The sequence below is a fragment of the Ambystoma mexicanum genome, chromosome 6p (genome assembly GCF_040938575.1).
Source record: "Ambystoma mexicanum isolate Mex_15411 chromosome 6p, UKY_AmexF1_1, whole genome shotgun sequence".
Taxonomy (NCBI): domain Eukaryota; kingdom Metazoa; phylum Chordata; class Amphibia; order Caudata; family Ambystomatidae; genus Ambystoma; species Ambystoma mexicanum.
The window spans coordinates 1483838264-1483859714 of NC_090935.1; the positions used below are offsets into that span (position 1 = coordinate 1483838264).

General features: G+C 56.7%; 1 protein-coding gene across 2 annotated transcripts in view; it reads left to right on the top strand.

Annotated features, from left to right (window-relative positions):
- The window catches only part of LOC138511073 (coiled-coil domain-containing protein 158-like), a 1302957-nt gene that overhangs the window by 285377 nt on the left and 996129 nt on the right, over positions 1 to 21451 (top strand). For both annotated transcript variants that reach the window (XM_069626572.1, XM_069626573.1), the window contains exon 3: positions 20420 to 20560. In XM_069626572.1, the coding sequence (XP_069482673.1) occupies positions 20420 to 20560 (141 nt within the window). The remainder of the gene's footprint in view (positions 1 to 20419; positions 20561 to 21451) is intronic.

Sequence of the window (21451 nt, forward strand, 5' to 3'; positions counted from 1 at the left end):
TGTCTCCCCCCCACCCAGCCACCAGGGGCACCCTCCACCAGGCCCCCACTCATGTCTCCCACCACCCCCACCCCCCTGCCACCATGGGCAGCCTCCACCAGGCCCCCACTCATGCCCCCCTGCACCCCCACCCCCCAGCATCCAGGGTCACCCTCCACCAGTCCCCCACTCATGTCCATGTCTCCCACCACCCCCACCCCCCTGCCACCATGGGCAGCCCCCTCCAGGCCCCCACCCATGTCAACCCAGCCACCAGGGGCACCCTCCACCAGGCCCCCACTCATGTCTCCCACCACCCCCACCCTCCTGCCACCATGGGCAGCCTCCACCAGGCCCCCACTCATGTCCCCCTGCACCCCCACCCCCCAGCATCCAGGGTCACCCTCCACCAGGCCCCCACTCATGTCTCCCACCACCCCCACCCCCCAGCAGTGCAGGGGCAGCCTCCACCAGGCCCCCACCCATGTCTCCCACCACCCCACCCCCCAGCAGTGCAGGGGCACCCTCCACCAGGCCCCCACTCATGTCTCCCACCACCCCCACCCCCCAGCAGAGCAGGGGCAGCCTCCACCAGACCCCCACTCATGTCTCCCGCCATCCCCACCCCCCAGCCACCAGGGGCAGCCTCCACCAGGCCCCCACCCATGTCTCCCCCCCCACCACCCAGCCACCAGGGGCACCCTCCACCAGGCCCCCACTCATGTCTCCCACCACCCCCACCCCCCTGCCACCATGGGCAGCCTCCACCAGGCCCCCACTCATGTCCCCCTGCACCCCCACCCCCCAGCATCCAGGGTCACCCTCCACCAGTCCCCCACTCATGTCTCCCACCACCCCCACCCCCTTGCCACCATGGGCAGCCCCCTCCAGGCCCCCACCCATGTCCCCCACCACCCCCACCCCCCAGCCACCAGGGGCAGCCTCCACCAGGCCCCCACTCATGTCCCCCTGCACCCCCAGCCCCCAGCATCCAGGGTCACCCTCCACCAGGCCCCCACTCATGTCTCCCACCACCCCCACCCCCCAGCAGTGCAGGGGCAGCCTCCACCAGGCCCCCACCCATGTCTCCCACCACCCCACCCCCCAGCAGTGCAGGGGCACCCTCCACCAGGCCCCCACTCATGTCACCCACCACCCCCACCCCCCTGCCACCATGGGCAGCCCCCACCAGGACCCCACTCATGTCTCCCACCACCCCCACCCCCCTGCCACCATGGGCAGCCTCCACCAGGCCCCCACTCATGTCCCCCTGCACCCCCACCCCCCAGCATCCAGGGTCACCCTCCACCAGGCCCCCACTCATGTCTCCCACCACCCCCACCCCCCAGCCACCAGGGGCAGCCTCCACCAGGCCCCCACCCATGTCTCCCACCCCTCCCACCCCCCAGCCACCAGGGGCACCCTCCACCAGGCCCCCACTCATGTCTACCACCACCCCCACCCCCCAGCAGTGCAGGGGCAGCCTCCACCAGGCCCCCACTCATGTCTCCCACCACCCCCACCCCCCAGCAGTGCAGGGGCAGCCTCCACCAGGCCCCCACTCATGTCGGTCACCACCCCCACCCCCCAGCCACCAGGGGCAGCCTCCACCAGGCCCCCACTCATGTCTCCCACCAACCCCACCCCCCTGCCACCATGGGCAGCCTCCACCAGGCCCCCACTCATGTCTCCCACCACCCCCACCCCCCTGCCACCATGGGCAGCCCCCACCAGGCCCCCACCCATGTCTCCCACCACACCCACCCCCCAGCAGTGCAGGGGCAGCCTCCACCAGGCCCCCACTCATGTCTCCCACCACCCCCACCCCCCAGCAGTGCAGGGGCAGCCTCCACCAGGCCACCACCCATGTCTCCCACCCCCCCACCCCCCAGCCACCAGGGGCACCCTCCACCAGGCCCCCACTCATGTCTCCCACCACCCCCACCCCCCAGCATCCAGGGTCACCCTCCACCAGGCCCCCACTCATGTCTCCCACCACCCCTACCCCCCAGCCACCAGGGGCAGCCTCCACCAGGCCCCCACCCATGTCTCCCACCCCCCACCCCCCAGCCACCAGGGGCACCCTCCACCAGGCCCCCACTCATGTCTACCACCACCCCCACCCCCCAGCAGTGCAGGGGCAGCCTCCACCAGGCCCCCACTCATGTCTCCCACCACCCCCACCCCCCAGCAGTGCAGGGGCAGCCTCCACCAGGCCCCCACTCATGTCTCCCACCACCCCCACCCCCCAGCCACCAGGGGCAGCCTCCACCAGGCCCCCACTCATGTCTCCCACCACCCCCACCCCCCAGCAGTGCAGGGGCAGCCTCCACCAGGCCCCCACTCATGTCTCCCACCACCCCCACCCCCCAGCCACCAGGGGCACCCTCCACCAGGCCCCCACTCATGTATCCCACCACCCCCACCCCCCTGGCACCATGGGCAGCCCCCACCAGGCCCCCACCCATGTCTCCCACCACCCCCACCCCCCTGCCACCATGGGCAGCCCCCACCAGGTCCTCACAATCCCCAATCATGTGCATAATGGTCAGCCTCCACAGCCAAAAAGCCCTACCAAGTAACCCATTCACCCACATGGAAATGGAAATCACATGTTACACCCCCAATGTTCATGAAGCTAATGAACCCATGTCCGTCACACACAATGGTTGCAATTGAATGGGAAAACACCCAACATGACATGCATGAAACCAATGAGATGATACCACACAGTGAAGTATGGAAACAAAATTGTATTGAAAAAAATAAAGAATGCTAAAGAAAGGAAACAAACTACAATGGGAATGAGAAAAAATAAGCTTCATGTCCGTATTAAAAAAAAAAACTGCAAATCAGAATCCAAAAAAATGTCGTCCAAAGTCAAATGTAAAAAAATCTCTATGCAATAAAGAACTATTTTTTTTTTCTTAGTTTATTAATAAACTTTTTGAAATACACAATTCTCTTATCAATTCTCTTATTCAATAAAGAAGAAAAAATACGAGGACCACAGTTCCCATGTCCGGCCCACAGTCTAAAGAACTATGTAAAAAACTACCAAGGGTCCATGAGCCCAACTGAACAAAGGAAACCTACTAAAAAACCTAACTAAAAATCAACTATATACAAAAAGTGGAGCAGTGTCCGTCGACTTCAAATCATAATAAGAAACAAAGGAAACCTAAAACTAAAGAACTATATACAAAGTCGGCAGGCAAGTCCAGCGGCTCACTCCGTGGTGTCCCGGGCCAGGGCATCATCAAACTCCTGTTCGATGTCCCGGAGGCGGTCCAGTTCCATGGCCCCGAGGGTCCGCAGGGATGACGCCGTGTCCTCCTCCAACCCCCTGCGGATTGCCTCGAGGCACTTGGCCCGCCTCAGGGCCCTCCGCATGGAGTTCTCCACCCTGACCATTGTGAGCCGCGCCTCTTCCGCCCGCCGCCGCTCCGCACCTATGGCGTGGCCCAACCGCTGCCACACGGAAGACACTCTCTGTCCTGGGTCCCCCTGCCCTCCGGCCGATGCCTGCCCCTCCGATGTCGAAAGCCCCGAGCCTTCATGTCTCCCACCATGTTGCTGCTGCTGCTCTGCCTCTGCCCGTGCACTGCCTCCTGCTGCCTGCACATCCTCCGCCGGCTGGGGTGCAGTTGTTGATGTGGCCACCCCTGCTGGACCTCTGACTCCCGACTGTGGCAGGGATGCCTCCTCCACCAGCCTGGCCGCACCGTCAGAGGCAGCTCCACAGGGCACCCAGGTGACTGATGGGTGGGAAGATGGCACAGAGGACGACTGGCGCGTAGGGGGTCCAGTTGAGGAGGGGGTCGGAGCAAGCCCCATCAGACGGCGGAATCCGGCCTGGGTGACCTGTCCCAGCAGGCTGACGTGGTCAACGAGCCATTCGAGATGACGTGCAGTCTCTCCATGAAAAGACTACAGGTCACCTCGCATGGCCCGTTGACGCAACGCCACACCAGCCAGGACAGGCTCAACCCGGACCTGGATGGCCACGTCCGCAGGCAGAGGAAGGCCAGTTGACGTCAGCTCATCCCCTGCCTGAAAACGGGTCTGGATGTAGGCATCCGTGCTGGTGCAAGATGATGCAGGGACAGGATCGGGGACAGGATTGCACACAGGCACCTCCACAGCGGCCTGTGCTGCCTCCTGTCCCTGGTCCTGCACTGCACCACTAGCACCAGTGGGATCCCCACCTCCAGACCCCGTCTCTGGTGCTTGCACGGCCTCCTCCTCCACCAAACCCCCCACCAACCTGGATGACTCCGTGCCATCTTCCCCTGTTGGGTCCTGTGGGGTCCCAGCTGCCCCTTCTGCTGCCGAGGAGTCCAACTGCAACCTCCGCCTCTTGGACCTCCCCCCGGCAGCTGCGGCCTGGGACGCGGCACCGGACTCCTCACTCCCCGACGAGATGACAACACGGGAGGGGAGCCGGGCCTTGTGTCTCCGGCTGGTGGTCGGATCCCCACCGCTGTGCTCCACAGCACCTTCTCCGCCCTCTTCATCAGTTGACGCTGCAGACAGGGAGAAACAAAACACAGGCATCAGGGCACTGTACAATGGACACATACACACATGACAGTTGCACATGAGTGGCATTGGCAAACCTCAGACATGTCATCACAATCCCCAACACACATGTCATTGCAACTCGCACACATGAGCCATACCACAGCCATATCGCAACTGCCACCACCATCCCTACACATACAACAGCATCAGCAGCCAAAGGGGAGCCAGACATCACATGCAACACAGGAAGTGCACCACACATGTACACACACCACCACACTTGCATGCATGTGTACACCTCTGCCAAGTGTCGCACTGTTCAGACGGGCATCCATGTCACATCAGCCAATCAGGCTTCCACATACCGCTGTCACATGCATCCATGTTGCATCACTGTTGCACCCTTGTCAAATACACACACATGCACATGTACACAGTGCTCATACATGCAGCTGAAAACAACATACATGCGTGACATCACAGACATGTCTACTTACATACACATTCATCCAAACATGTGTGCACGCACAACTGCATTTGCCATGCAAGCCTACACACACAAGCACCATCCATGTCTCACACATTACAGCCCTCGCATGTGTCAGCCCCACGGCCCTGTACACCCCCACCCATACTCGACCCCATACAAACAGATGTGCAACCTGCACAATACCGAATAATCACCACACGCACTGCTCACAATCAGGATGCATGTACACTCACCGCTCCACTCCAGACGGGTCTGCTTCTCTAGGACCTGGACGTGGAGCGCTGGGGACATGCGTTCCAGGACCCCCATCTGTTCTTCCGACAAGTGGCCCCGGCGCCCCTTGGCATCCGCTGCCTTCAAGAGGCGCCGGGCCTTGTTCAGGGTCCTGGACCTGAAGTCCTCCCAGCGCTTCCTGACATGTTGTAAGTCCCGGACTGCCACCCCCTCCGCGTTGATGGCAGTCACGATGTCAGTCCAGATCCGAGTCCGTCCTTCCTTGTCGGCACGGGAACTTCCAAAGAGGGCATCATACTGCCCCAGGACTTGCTCCACCAGGACACCAACTTCGGTGGCACTGAAGCTGGTGCCCCTCTGCCTCTCTGGCCGGGGGTTGTCAGTGGTCACAGATGGTGTTTGCCCCGACATGACAACCCCAGAGGCAGGAGTGGGTGGGCAACTGGGTCCTGGGGCTGGGCTGTGGAGCGATGGAATTCCAGTCGGGAGTCTTCGGTTCCAGCAGGGGTGGTCACAGCAACAGCACCCCTGGCTGATGTGCAGGCAGCAAATGGCAGTGCACGTGGGCAGCAGGCAGTCAGGCAGCAGCAGATGGCAGGTGGGAGCGTGCTCAGGGCTCTGGGGGGCAGTAGTTCGGCCTTCTGGGCAGGAGCGTGGTCTTCCGTGTGCTTACGCGTGGCCAGCTTGGTACGGAGTGATTTGGCACGTGAAAATCCTGCACGTCAGCGTGAAAATCGAGGAAAGGCCCTTAGCGCGTAAGCGCGTCAGCACGCATACGCGATTCTATTGGACCAAAGGCCCTCAGCGCGTAAACACTTCAGCACGCATACGCGATTCTATTGGACCAAAGGCCCTCAGCGCGTAAATGCGTCAGCACGCATACGCGATTCTATTGGACCAAAGGCCCTCAGCGCTTAAACGCGTCAGCACGCATACGCGATTCTATTGGACCAAAGGCCCTCAGCGCGTAAACGCGTCTGTGACGTGACGCGCACGGGTGTTTCCCACACAGCACGTGATGACAGAGCACACGTGGAAAGACTGCACGTCAGAGTGTCATCGCGTGTAATTGGACAGCACGTCAGAGTGTCATTGCGTGTAATTGGACAAGAGTGTGCGTACACGCGATTGGCCTATGTACGTGTATATCCGGGGTGCGCGGACACTTACACACGCAAGTACGTCAGCACACCTGTATCCCGGGGTGCGCGGGAATTTCCACACGCTATTGGACTGGGTACTTGATTTCAGGGGTGCGCGGGTCACACGCTCGCCTACAACACGCGCAACGCATTAATTTGCGCGCTAACAAAATAACAAGCTCAGACCCAGGATGAACATACCGTTCCTAGCAGCAGTGGGCGTGGCCTACCAAAGGAGGAGGAGGAGGATAGTCAGGGCCAGAATATTCACACCCAGAACCAGCATTTTCGGGATGCCTGATGACCAGGTGCATGGGAGGTACAGGTTTCCACCACACATTATACTGGACGGACCTGGTGAGTGAGTGGGAGGATGACCTCACATCACCCACCCTGTGCTCCCAAGCACTCAGCCCCCTGGAGAAGGTCCTCAATGTACTGCACTTCTTAGCCACTGGATCATTTCAGCGGACAAGTGCCATTGTGGGTGGTGTATCACAGGCCACCCAGTCACGCTGTCTACACCAGGTCTTGAACATCATCACTGCACGCCCATCAGTCCGCAGGCACATATACCTGCCCAGAACCCCTGCAGAAAGGCATGCTGCCGCCCTGGATTTTTACGCTGTGGCACGATTCCCCAAAGTGCTAGGTGCCATCGACTGCACCCATGTGGCTCTACGTCCCCCCAGGGCATCTGAGCACATCTATAGGAACCGCAAGCACTGGCATTCCATCAACGTGCAGGTAGTATGTAATGCCAAGGGAATCATCACCTCAGTATATGCCAACTATCCCGGGTCAACCCACAACAGCTTCATTTACCGAATGTCCACCCTAAGCCGGGACCTAGAAGCTGGGCGGCATGGCGATACATGGCTGCTTGGTGAGTATGAATGCCACTGCACATGCATGCATGTCAGATACTGAGCAAGGTCACAACCCCACCAATGATACCAATCACCACCTCCACAGGGGACAGTGCCTACCCTCTCAGCCCCCACATGATGACGCCAATTCGGAACCCCACCACGCCACCCGAGGTAAGATATAACACAGCCCACATTACAACCCGGGGCATAGTGGAGCGCACATTCGGAGTGCTAAAGTCATGCTTTCGCTCCCTTGACCGTTCTGGCGGGCAGCTGTTGTACGCTCCCCCAGTAGTTTGCAGGATCATAGTGGCAGCATGTGTCCTGCACAACGTTGCAACATGCCGGGGCCTGGCCGTGGACATGGTGGTGGCCCCACATCCCCAACCACATGCACAGCCGCTGCGCATGGGAGGGGAAAGGGCACGGGGGAGGCAGCCCGTACACAGCTAGTGGCTAATTACTTCACATAGAAATCACACCCCTGTGGTGTGCACACTGCCCTGGCACATTCCATCTGACAATCAATGATGACTCAACCTGACACTGATCCTGAATGTCTGGAGAATGAACCGTGAAAACCATATCAGCCTGAGATTGTACACCTGGAAGTGTCACAATGTGTGCATCCCTACCCACACAGACACCACCAATGCAGTTTTGTGAAGTAACACATTCAAGCAGCTAAAATGAATACCCACTTGCAAAATTCAACAAGAGGACAGTGCCATGTCAGCCAACCCATCCCCAGCACCGCCACACGACACACCGTGACATGAGTGGGGGCCTGGTGGAGGCTGCCCATGGTGGCAGGGGGGTGGGGGTGGTGGGAGACATGAGTGGTGGCCTGGTGGAGGCTGACCCTGCACTGCTGGGGGGTGGGGGTGGTGGGAGACATGAGTGGTGGCCTGGTGGAGGCTGACCATGCACTGCTGGGGGCTGGGGGTGGTGGGAGACATGAGTGGGGGCCTGGTGGAGGCTGCCCATGGTGGCAGGGCGGTGGGGGTGGTGGGAGACATGAGTGGTGGCCTTGTGGAGGCTGCCCCTGCACTGCTGGGGGGTGGGGGTGGTGGGAGACAAGAGTGGGGGCCTGGTGGAGGGTGACCCTGCACTGCTGGGGGGTGGGGTGGTGGTAGACATGAGTGGGGGCCTGGTGGAGGGTGAGCCTGGATGCTGGGGGGTGGGGGTGCAGGGGGACATGAGTGGGGGCCTGGTGGAGGGTGGCCATGGTGGCTGGGGGGTGGGGGTGGTGGGAGACATGAGTGGTGGCCTGGTGGAGGCTGACCCTGCACTGCTGGGGGGTGGGGGTGGTGGGAGACATGAGTGGGGGCCTGGTGGAGGCTGCCATGGTGGCAGGGGGGTGGGGGTGGTGGGAGACATGAGTGGGGGCCTGGTGGAGGCTGCCCATGGTGGCAGGGGGGTGGGGGGGGTGGGAGACATGAGTGGTGGCCTGGTGGAGGCTGACCCTGCACTGCTGGGGGGTGGGGGGGTGGGGGTGGTGGGAGACATGAGTGGGGGCCTGGTGGAGGCTGCCCATGGTGGCAGGGGGGTGAGGGTGGTGGGAGACATGAGTGGTGGCCTGGTGGAGGCTGACCCTGCACTGCTGGGGGGTGGGGGTGGTGGGAGACATGAGTGGTGGCCTGGTGGAGGCTGACCCTGCACTGCTGGGGGGTGGGGGTGGTGGGAGACATGAGTGGGGACCTGGTGGAGGCTGCCCATGGTGGCAGGGGGGTGGGGGTGGTGGGAGACATGAGTGGTGGCCTGGTGGAGGCTGACCCTGCACTGCTGGGGGGTGGGGGTGGTGGGAGACATGAGTGGTGGCCTGGTGGAGGCTGACCATGCACTGCTGGGGGCTGGGGGTGGTGGGAGACATGAGTGGGGGCCTGGTGGAGGCTGCCCATGGTGGCAGGGCGGTGGGGGTGGTGGGAGACATGAGTGGTGGCCTTGTGGAGGCTGCCCCTGCACTGCTGGGGGGTGGGGGTGGTGGGAGACAAGAGTGGGGGCCTGGTGGAGGGTGACCCTGCACTGCTGGGGGGTGGGGTGGTGGTAGACATGAGTGGGGGCCTGGTGGAGGGTGAGCCTGGATGCTGGGGGGTGGGGGTGCAGGGGGACATGAGTGGGGGCCTGGTGGAGGGTGGCCATGGTGGCTGGGGGGTGGGGGTGGTGGGAGACATGAGTGGTGGCCTGGTGGAGGCTGACCCTGCACTGCTGGGGGGTGGGGGTGGTGGGAGACATGAGTGGGGGCCTGGTGGAGGCTGCCATGGTGGCAGGGGGGTGGGGGTGGTGGGAGACATGAGTGGGGGCCTGGTGGAGGCTGCCCATGGTGGCAGGGGGGTGGGGGGGGTGGGAGACATGAGTGGTGGCCTGGTGGAGGCTGACCCTGCACTGCTGGGGGGTGGGGGGGTGGGGGTGGTGGGAGACATGAGTGGGGGCCTGGTGGAGGCTGCCCATGGTGGCAGGGGGTGAGGGTGGTGGGAGACATGAGTGGTGGCCTGGTGGAGGCTGACCCTGCACTGCTGGGGGGTGGGGGTGGTGGGAGACATGAGTGGTGGCCTGGTGGAGGCTGACCCTGCACTGCTGGGGGGTGGGGGTGGTGGGAGACATGAGTGGGGGCCTGGTGGAGGCTGCCCATGGTGGCAGGGGGGTGGGGCTGGTGGGAGACATGAGTGGGGGCCTGGTGGAGGGTGACCCTGGATGCTGGGGGGTGGAGGTGCAGGGGGACATGAGTGGGGGCCTGATGGAGGGTGCCCCTGCACTGCTGGGGGGTGGGGGTGGTGGGAGACTTGGGTGGGGGCCTGGTGGAGGCTGCCCATGGTGGCAGGGGGGTGGGGGTGGTGGGAGACATGAGTGGGGGCCTGGTGGAGGGTGTCCCTGCACTGCTGGGGGGTGGGGTGGTGGGAGACATGGTTGGGGGCCTGGTAGAGGCTGCCCCTGCACTGCTGGAGGGTGGGGTGGTGGGAGACATGGGCGGGGGCCTGGTGGAGGCTGCCCCTGCACTGCTGGGGGGTGGGGGGTGGTGGGAGACATGAGTGGGGGCCTGGTGGAGGGTGACCCTGGATGCTGGGGGGTGGGGGGTGCATGGGGACATGAGTGGGGGCCTGGTGGAGGGTGGCCATGGTGGCTGGGGGGTGGGGGTGGTGGGAGACATGAGTGGGGGCCTGGTGGAGGCTGACCCTGCACTGCTGGGGGGTGGGGGTGGTGGGAGACATGGGTGGGGGCCTGGTGGAGGCTGCCCCTGGTGGCAGGGGGGTGGGGGTGGTGGGAAACATGAGTGGGGGCCTGGTGGAGGGTGCCCCTGCACTGCTGGGGGGTGGGGGTGGTGGGAGACATGGGTGGGGGCCTGGTCAGGCTGCCCATGGTGGCAGGGGGGTGGGGGTGGTGGGAGACATGAGTGGGGGCCTGGTGGAGGCTGCCCATGGTGGCAGGGGGGTGGGGGTGGTGGGAGACATGAGTGGTCGCCTGGTGGAGGCTGACCCTGCACTGCTGGGGGGTGGGGGTGGTGGGAGACATGAGTGGGGGCCTGGTGGAGGCTGCCCATGGTGGCAGGGGGGTGGGGGTGGTGGGAGACATGAATTGTGGCCTGGTGGAGGCTGACCCTGCACTGCTGGGGGGTGGGGGTGGTGGGAGACATGAGTGGTGGCCTGGTGGAGGCTGACCCTGCACTGCTGGGGGGTGGGGGTGGTGGGAGACATGAGTGGGGGCCTGGTGGAGGCTGCCCATGGTGGCAGGGGGGTGGGGGTGGTGGGAGACAAGAGTGGGGGCCTGGTGGAGGGTGCCCATGGTGGCAGGGGGGTGGGGGTGGTGGGAGACATGAGTGGGGGCCTGGTGGAGGCTGCCCATGGTGGCAGGGGGGTGGGGGTGGTGGGAGACATGGTTGGGGGCCTGGTGGAGGCTGCCCATGGTGGCAGGGGGGTGGGGGTGGTGGGAGACATGAGTGGTGGCCTGGTGGAGGCTGACCCTGCACTGCTGGGGGGTGGGGGTGGTGGGAGACATGAGTGGGGGCCTGGTGGAGGCTGCCCATGGTGGCAGGAGGGTGGGGGTGGTGGGAGACATGAGTGGTGGCCTGGTGGAGGCTGACCCTGCACTGCTGGGGGGTGGGGGTGGTGGGTGACATGAGTGGTGGCCTGGTGGAGGCTGACCCTGCACTGCTGGGGGGTGGGGGTGGTGGGAGACATGAGTGGGGGCCTGGTGGAGGCTGCCCATGGTGGCAGGGGGGTGGGGCTGGTGGGAGACATGAGTGGGGGCCTGGTGGAGGGTGACCCTGGATGCTGGGGGGTGGGGGTGCAGGGGGACATGAGTGGGGGCCTGGTGGAGGGTGGCCATGGTGGCTGGGGGGTGGGGGTGGTGGGAGACATGAGTGGGGGCCTGGTGGAGGCTGACCCTGCACTGCTGGGGGGTGGGGGTGGTGGGAGACATGGGTGGGGCCTGGTGGAGGCTGCCCATGGTGGCCGGGGGGTGGGGGTGGTGGGAGACATGAGTGGGGGCCTGGTGGAGGCTGCCCCTGCACTGCTGGGGGGTGGGGGTGGTGGGAGACATGGGTGGGGGCCTGGTAGAGGCTGCCCCTGCACTGCTGGGGGGTGGGGTGGTGGGAGACATGGGTGGGGGCCTGGTGGAGGCTGCCCCTGCACTGCTGGGGGGTGGGGGGTGGTGGGAGACATGAGTGGGGGCCTGGTGGAGGGTGACCCTGGATGCTGGGGGGGGTGGGGGGTGCATGGGGACATGAGTGGGGGCCTGGTGGAGGGTGGCCATGGTGGCTGGGGGGTGGGGGTGGTGGGAGACATGAGTGGGGGCCTGGTGGAGGCTGACCCTGCACTGCTGGGGGGTGGGGGTGGTGGGAGCATGGGTGGGGGCCTGGTGGAGGCTGCCCCTGGTGGCAAGGGGGTGGGGGTGGTGGGAGACATGAGTGGGGGCCTGGTGGAGGGTGCCCCTGCACTGCTGGGGGGTGGGGGTGGTGGGAGACATGGGTGGGGGCCTGGTCAGGCTGCCCATGGTGGCAGGGGGTGGGGGTGGTGGGAGACATGAGTGGGGGCCTGGTGGAGGCTGCCCATGGTGGCAGGGGGGTGGGGGTGGTGGGAGACATGAGTGGGGGCCTGGTGGAGGGTGCCCCTGGTGGCTGGGGGGTGGGGGTGGTGGTAGACATGAGTGGGGGCCTGGTGGAGGCTGCCCCTGCACTGCTGGGGGGTGGGGGGTGGTGGGAGACATGAGTGGGGGCCTGGTGGAGGGTGCCACTGCACTGCTGGGGGGTGGGGGTGGTGGGAGACATGGGTGGGGGCCTGGTGGAAGTTGCCCATGGTGGCAGGGGGGTGGGGGTGGTGGGAGACATGAGTGGGGGCCTGGTGGAGGGTGCCCCTGCACTGCTGGGGGGTGGGGGTGGTGGGAGACATGGGTGGGGGCCTGGTGGAGGCTGCCCCTGCACTGCTGGGGGGGTGGTGGTGGTGGGAGACATGAGTGGGGGCCTGGTGGAGGCTGCCCCTGCACTGCTGGGGGGTGGGGGTGGTGGGAGACATGAGTGGGGGCCTGGTGGAGGGTGCCCCTGCACTGCTGGGGGGTGGGGGTGGTGGGAGGCATGGGTGGGGGCCTGGTGGAGGATGTCACTACATTGCAAACTCCGCCTTTGGCATCTCCAGCTCTAGTTATCGGCATACTGCATTACAGTCATAGCAGCCAGGCCCTTACACTTCTCGCATCCCGCCGGGCTCACATGTCGCACATCTTTTGTAGCACCATAACATTCGCATATTCCTGGGTTCATCTGCATTGGCTCTATTTAATACCAACAAACCTTCCCTACTGCACGGAAAGCCGTACATCTGACAAAAAAACATTCATTTTCCATGGGTTGGACAAAAGAAACCTGTACCCTCTACTGCCTGCGTCAGCACGTTGATGCTACGTACCAAGGGCCATTCCTCGAATGATTCGCTATTCTCTTGATGGTACATCCACAATACGATCTGAAACCGATGCAAGAACCCTTTCGCAGACGCTTGCTGGGAACACCTGTTCACTAGCGTTCGAACTTCGCCAACACCCCAATGCATTCTAATGCGTCATCATTCGGAAGGTGAGTCTCACGCAGTACTCATCTATGGAGCTGCGACATTTTTAACGGTCGCAACGGCCCTCACCTCTGAATACGATCACGGATCCGGAATCACTTGCTGCACGCACACCCACATTATAGGTGTCGGCCGTACTTAACAAAAGTCCCGGCATGAACGTTCCCTTTTTAATTAAAGCGCCAGTTCAGTGTAATATGCACCATCAAAGTACTTAATAACCAGAGTTTCACCAGATACCATGTGTGCACATCACAAGTGCTCTATCTCCGCTTCTGTGGCCTCATTTAATATGATCTCTTCATGTAATACAGCCACTCGAAATTTTCATATACTACAGGCATTCTTGACTTAAACTTCCTTATCTCTGGGATAGGCAAGCTTTCACATCCATTTGTCACAGTCTTAACACATTACAGTATTCTTTTTTTTAAAACAGGCATTTCTCTTCACTCCTGTGGCTGCCTGAAAAGGAGAGTGAGTCCTCCCTTCCCCACCAGGGCTTAGGCCAGGTCGCTGCACAAACAGGCTTTATTCTTCCTGTGCAGTTTCCACCTGGGGATACTTCATCTTCATACTGTTTCATAAAAAAAGACCCTGTGGGGCCTCCCACTACTGCTGCTCCCTGAAGAAGTGGGGCTTCCTTACTCTTCCCCTCCTTAACCCTGGGTGATGGGTCTCTTACTTGTTTTGTGGGGGCAGTGCTGATCTCCGCTGTTTCCTCCTGTCTACTGCACCCCCCGCAGCAGGCTCCTTCTTCTTCAGCTCCTTCTTTTGTGCGCAGATTCTTGTAGGAAGACCAACTCGTCGCCAATGTTGCGAAGTGACTTGCAGGAGTATGGAGTATTTATCAGCACTGGCCCCATCACCCAGGCAGGGGAGCTCTAACTGCCTGCCTCAGTACGGAACCCTCAGATCAGCATTCCATCATTCACCCAACAACATTCCATATGACATCACACACTCACATATGGCAGATCAACACAGACAGTCACTATATAACACATCTCCCTCCTTTTCCAAAGCCACACACACAGGAAGTCACAACGTAACACATCTCCTTCCTTTTCCAGACCATACATGTACAAATCAGACACACAACAAGGTATTTCTCTAAACCCGTCTCAAACACGCATCTAATACTTAACCGAAACAGACACATTCACAGCGACACAACACCACTCACCCATTCAAACATAAAATATACTCAGCCTGTTGGGTGTGACCTCTACTCAGCCAATATATTCAAATACTGCGGAAGAAGATGAGACACTGGCCAGGTATCCCAAACCCATCTGCGTACCCGGTGAATGACCACAGTCAACTCAATACAGACTCGCTAGAAACTGACATGCCACACCCCACTAATTTGGATGAAACTGACATGCCACACCCCACTAATTTGGATGAAACACAGGCTTTGACAAAACTACATATAAGAAAATATACTACAGAGGGGCTACCTCCTTTAACACTTGCGGGAACACACGACAAGGTACTCATGCACTGAGGTACCTGTCCTACTCTTCACGGGCTGAGGCGCTACCTCACGCTCATCACTATGTTCCACAAACATGAGGCGCTATCTCCCTCATATACACTTGTGTCCATTCACATCAGTGGCGCTTTTCTTGCTAACACTAATAGAGACACCTACCGGAGGCGCTACCTCACTCATATGCACTCATCTCCATGCATAACAGAGGCGCTACCTCTCTCTAATACTTGGCATAAACCCGGAGGCGCTACCTCCCTAACATACCCTAGTGACACTCACCTCAGAGGCGCTACCTCTCAAAGGAAAATTATTGTCACTTTACTAGAGGCGCTACCTCCCTAAAATACCCGTTGAGCCACACTTATCATAAGCGCTACCCCCATCAAACGTGACCCACATGACAGAGGCGCTACCTCTAAATAACATCAAAGTGTCATTCACCAACAGAGGCGCTACCCCTTACTGATACTGATGACGACACATACACATCTCTCCTTCCTTACAAAATGTCATTTACATCAGAAGCGCTACTTCTTCAGTTACTGCCTGATACATACCATCTACATGCCCATTTTTGTGTATCTATCTTACTTCCAACTTTAACTGAATCATGTAAAGACATTTTACAATTCAGCATCTTATCTGCGGTCATTAAGTTAACCTCCATTTTTATCCTATAAGTCCATGGTCTTTTTTGACCCTAAGTAAAATGACAACTGAACTTCTTAAAATCCTCAAAAAGATTATACTAGCTCACTCTTCCACATGCAACTCCATTAGATACATGCACCATAACATTACTAAAAGTCCATTAACTGCTAGTAGCTTCTTCCTTAAACAATTGTTACTCCCAGACATGTTGCACTTTAACGTACCCATCACATTACTCAAAGTCCATAAATTACTCGTAGATCTGTTCCCATGAAAACTTCTCATTGGACACTAGAAATTAAATATCATAAAATAAACAATACCTCATGTTCCAGTTCCAGTGAAGAAAAAAAACAGATCCACACATAAAACCATTGCTGCTGTTTGGAACATTTCCGCTGTTCAGGATAATTTATTCTTCCTGTGCACACAGCACAAAACACTTTCTTTCCACAAACCTGTGATACGATCACCCGGATTGCCACCGGCTGTCTTCTTACTCCTTGACAGCCGTTGTGCTACTGCTGGCATCGTTTCTCCAACAAACCGCTTTCTTTTCCCTTTTTTTTTTTCCATTTTTCAAACATGACCGCATCCATGGTTCACAGACTGATTTCATTTTCACATGGCTCGTTTTCACGCTTCCTGAAGCGTGTAGGCGCTTCCACCCGCGCAGGTGAAGAGCCTGAACACCCGGCACTCTTCATAGAAGCCGTTGGCCACGTACGCATGGCCTTTCCTCTACTGTAACCTTCACGCATAGGCGGGCGCTTCACTTGTCACACGCACTCCGGAGCAGACAAAGCGGAATATCCTGGCTGTTCCATGGGGTGGCATGGGATTGGGGGTGGTGGGAGACATGAGTGGGGGCCTGGTGGAGGGTGACCCTGGATGCTGGGGGGTGGGGGTGCAGGGGGACATGAGTGGGGGCCTGGTGGAGGGTGCCCCACAATGCTGGGTGGTGGGGGTGCAGGGGTACATGAGTTGGACATGGGTGGGGGCCTGCTGGCAGGTGCCCCACAGTGCATGGGGGTGGGGGTGGAGGGAAACATGAGTTGGACATGAGTGGGGGCCTGCTGGCAGGTGCCCCACAATGCTGGGGGGTGGGGGTGGTGGGAGACATGCATTGTTGATCAGTAGTGCAAGGTGACATGTGGGTTGGCTGGGGGGCATGCCCATGGTGGATGGGCTGCCTGCGGGACATGAGCAGGGGTGCAGGGTAGTCCCCCGTGGTGTGGGCTGCCTGCAGGGGCCGTTGAGGTTGTGGAGCGTACACCTGGGAGGACCCACACGGCCAATTCACGTGTAGTACTCCCCAGAACCCCTGAAATACACATTCCCTGCTGAAATCGCGTGTGCAACTTCCCGCGCACCCCTGAAATACACGTACCCTGCTCGCACTGGGACAATCGCGTGTGGAACTTCCCGCGCACCCCTGAAATACACGTACCCTGCTCGCACTGGGACAATCGCATGTGGAACTTCCCGCGCACCCCTGAAATACACGTACCTTGCTCGCACTGGGCCAATCGCGTGTGGAACTTCCCGCGCACCCCTGAAATACACGTACCCTGATGAAATTGCGTGTGGAACTTCCCGCGCACCCATGGAATACACGTACCCTGCTCGCACCGGCCCATTCGCGTGTGGAACTTCCCGCGCACCCCTGAAATACACGTACCCTGATGGAATCGCGTGTGGAACTTCCCGCGCACCCATGGAATACACGTACCCTGCTCGCACTGGCCCATTCGCGTGTGGAACTTCCCGCGCACCCCTGAAATGCACATACCCTGCTGAAATCGCGTGTGGAACTTCCCGCGCACCCCTGAAATACACGTACCCTGCTGAAATTGCGTGTGGAACTTCCCGCGCACCCCTGAAATACACGTACCCTGCTGAAATCGCGTGTGGAACTTCCCGCGCACCCCTGCAATACACGTTCCCCGCTTGGCGTTTGCTGTTTGCCAGCCCGGTGAACTGGTTCAGGGTTAGCGCAGCCCTTTGCGATGATTTAGCGATTTTGATGGCTTTTCCTTGCGCGAGGGCGTTCTTGGGGGCGTTACTGGCGCTGCTGCAGGGTCGCTGCGATTCTCTGCGCCACGGCTGGTTTGGAAGCCATCCATGAATACGCTGTGCGCGGAAATCGGTTTTAGCGCACGTGCCTGGCGCAGTCAATCGCACGCGGACACTCTGCGCCAGCCGCTTGCGACACTTTTCGGCGAAATTCTATGAATTACCCTGCTTATATATTGCTTTAATGTAAAATTTTGCAACATGATTTCTTAATGATTCTTTTGTCTTACCTTGCAACATTACTTTTTGATGTGATGTGTTCATTTGATCTGCTCATTTTATATTCCACATTTATTGTTGCCTTTGATATCAACAGATATGACACATATACAAGTTTATTAATAGAATTACATTAAAATAAGTAAACTTCCTAACTGGAACACTTCTATGTGTGTCACTCCTTCGTATCTATCTGTACACCCTTGGGAAGGTTGAGAAATAATATAAGGGATGCAGTAGTAGTGTCTTAAAAGTACATACATTCTGTGTTAAGTCAGGCAAGTGATTAGACCAAAACCCTTTAGAACCTGAGGGCAGATCTACAAATAAAAAATAGGTTCCTAGTAAAACCGTGTTAGGGATTGGGCAACATAAAGGGAGATATCCCTGGTGTATCCAACACCTCCATTAGTGCTGGCCCAAAACATTGACAGCCTGATTCATGGAATTATTTGCGTGAAAAACGCTGATTTGCACGCCTTTCTGCCCGAAAATCCCTGTTTGAAGTATGGGGATTTTCGGGCAGAAAGGCGCGCACATCTACATTTTTCACGCAAATAATTCCATGAATCGGGCTTAAAGTGTGTAACCTAATCTTAAAGAGTCCTTGCCCAGCCAAGTACACCTCGTTACCGAAATGGTTGGCCAACAGAAATATCCCAATCCTTTTCTTAACAAGTCCCTAGGCTGCTAGCTAACCCAAGTCTCTGGAGATTTGCTCAGGGGCAACGTACTTGTATTGGAAGCCAGACATGCGGAGCAACATAGGTTCGATCCTCGGGTCCGCGCTTAAAAACCTCTGGGTAGTAAGCGTGTTATAAATAACCCATTACAATTACAATTTAAGCTAAAATAGAAAATGTCCCAAGTCTTGGCAAACAAAAAAGTTCACAAAGTCTAGCCATGTTTGCTTTACACTTGCCACCCATTTAAAAATGCAATGTATCCTGTCCATTGATCTATCTATGGGGAAAACAAGTTAAAATGCCCCCCAACAAATAAGATCTTGCTTGTGCCTGTACCACCTAACTCCTGCTCTATCGAAATTTCTTCCCAGAAACAACTTGGTATAAGCCCTAACCTGACCAAAAAGAATAACAACCTTGTTTGACAATACACTGTCAAAGGCCCCCACCACAGTTGATATCTATGGTCAAAATTTCACCCATTCACAGGCAATGTACAAGTAACTGTGTTGGTCATTTCACACCTAGATTATGCTAACCGCATCTTCTTGGGAATTCCCTTGAATCTAGTTCAGCGCCTGCAGAGGGTGGGAAATGCGGCAGCACGCATGACATCAAGGCTGTGATATGTCAACTGCATCTCCCAGCGCCTGCACTCTCTAAACTGGCTGCCTGTTTGATCCAGAAGAGACCTTCTTTGTTTATGTTTTTTGTAAAGCTTTTTTCTGATATAATTCCATAAAGTCATAATCTACATAACAATGTAAAAAATGAAATAATCACTCAACAATCAATAACAGTACAATAACGTAAACTTAAAGGCATAGTCGGCAACAGCCCTTCATGCTCTATATGTGAACAATCTGAATCGACTGTCATACAAGCCTTGCAGAACTCTTGACTTAATGATTCGTAAAGCTCCACCTTGGTTAGTTTCCTGGCTAAAGCACTCTCCATGTGATCTTTTAAAATGTACAGCATGAACTTAAAATATGTTTCAATTATCGAAATATGCCCATTATATTTCCCAAAAGCCCCATAAGTGCTTTTGATACTCATTTTCGAGACAGTACAAAATGAGGCAGAAACGTGAATAGACCCTATCAAACTAAATTCTCCTGCAACAAAATATGATTGAGCTTGGACCATAATTCTCTTTTTTTCCTGTTAGTCCACACCCTCAAAAATGTGGATGCTGCAAAAAGTACATGTGCACAGAATGGTGGCCTCAGATTTGGTCCTTACTCTAATTAACTATATAGTTCCACTGTAATATATATCTCCTACAAAGCGCTCAGGATTGTGGACCAGCCGTTCTGGTACCTACACTTAACTTCTGTGTACCTGAGTTCACCCTTCGCGTATCCTCTGCCATGTTAGCCTGTGCATCTAGATTTAAAGGCAACAGACAAGGAGGCTACCTTTAGGTGCTGACACCCACATACGTAACATACTCCCAGGATTATTGCCTCTCTGGGAAGAATCTGAAAAACATACATTTCCCACCTTTTTTAAGTTTGCTGTTTGAAACCATCTATTTAGGTTAGGCATGAGACAGTTTTAAGTTGCCAAAAACAAAATTCACCTCAAAGGTGAAAGTTCACACTCAAGAAGTTAGCATATTTTTGTTTTTAAATACATTTGTCAGAGTTGGCATAACTCCTTCACCATGCCTGTCACTAGTATTTATATTTTTTACAGAAGGCAACCCCCATTCACTTACAAAGAGAATGTTATTCAATTCTGTTAATTAATTAGACCTAAGATCTGTCCACCTAGTGGGATTACTGTTGTGAAACTGTATTTGCTTTCAATTTGTGCTCAAGACATTGAACCTATATTTAGTTTACAGGGCATGGGCATATCATGTGGCAAAAAACAAGGTCCAAGAAAATGTTGGTCTACCTTGATTTAATTGATATGATTTTATTCTATCAAACATTAATTCACATTGTAATATACATATAAATATGTGGCTTTGTTTTGCAGGTAGAGAACCTCACAATGAATTATCGAGGAGAACGTCTGTCTTATTGGCACAGAGTGGCCAAGCTCGAGAAAATGGAACAACTGTATGATAATTGCTACACAGAATATACTAAATTGGAGGCGGAAAAAGATATGCTAATGGTAAGTTAGGGATTATTAATTATAACAGGTAGTTAGAGGAGGGATCACATAATAAATTAACCTTTGTCCATATACAATGAGCATTAGACGGCCTGCGGTAGTGACTGTGTAGTTATGGTTAAGTTGTTCAACTGATAGAAAGAGCATTTTGTGGGCGGCTTATTACTTTACACCCCGGAACAATCCTCAACAAACCCTGCAAAAAAAGTTGATGGCCCCCTCGGAATGATTCTTTGAGGTTTGGGGTGGTTTTGTTAAAGGGGGGGCAATGTTATAGAGGTGGTCCCAAAATATGTGGAAATTCTCACAGACACGAATTTTCACCAAATGTGCGTCAAGAGCGGCGGCTTGGTCCCAAAAGCATTCTTTTGTAAGTTTTGTGTAAATCCGTGCAGTATTTATTTGAAAATGGCCAAAAAGTTGGAATGAAAAGGGATATATGGGTCCGGTCTGCAGACTCACTTCCCTATTTGCTGCGAGGATAGCCCCGTGAACCAATTAGGGGGCGGCATGATGTTCGCAGATATCGGACATGCCCGCTGACTGGAGTGTGAAAAACATGAGGTGCGTCACATTTTGGGAAACCACCGCTATGTTTGATTAGTGCAGTGGGGAAAAAGCCTAGAAAACTTATTTTGGGTTATTTGGTGAGCAAGAGAAGAGCTAGAAAAGGTTGTAAGGGTTCAATAAAGATGATACAGAGCTGTTTTTCTAGGTGAAAAACAGCTGTTCGCTCCTCAGACAGTGCGCTAGTCTACGATTGTGAACAAACAGTTTGGAAAACAAATTTAGGGTTATTTGATGGCTGAAAGAGGGCATAGAAAGGGTAGGGGAGTGGAATAAAGATGACATGGAGCTAATTTAATAGGTGAAAAAAGGGTTTGCAGGTGC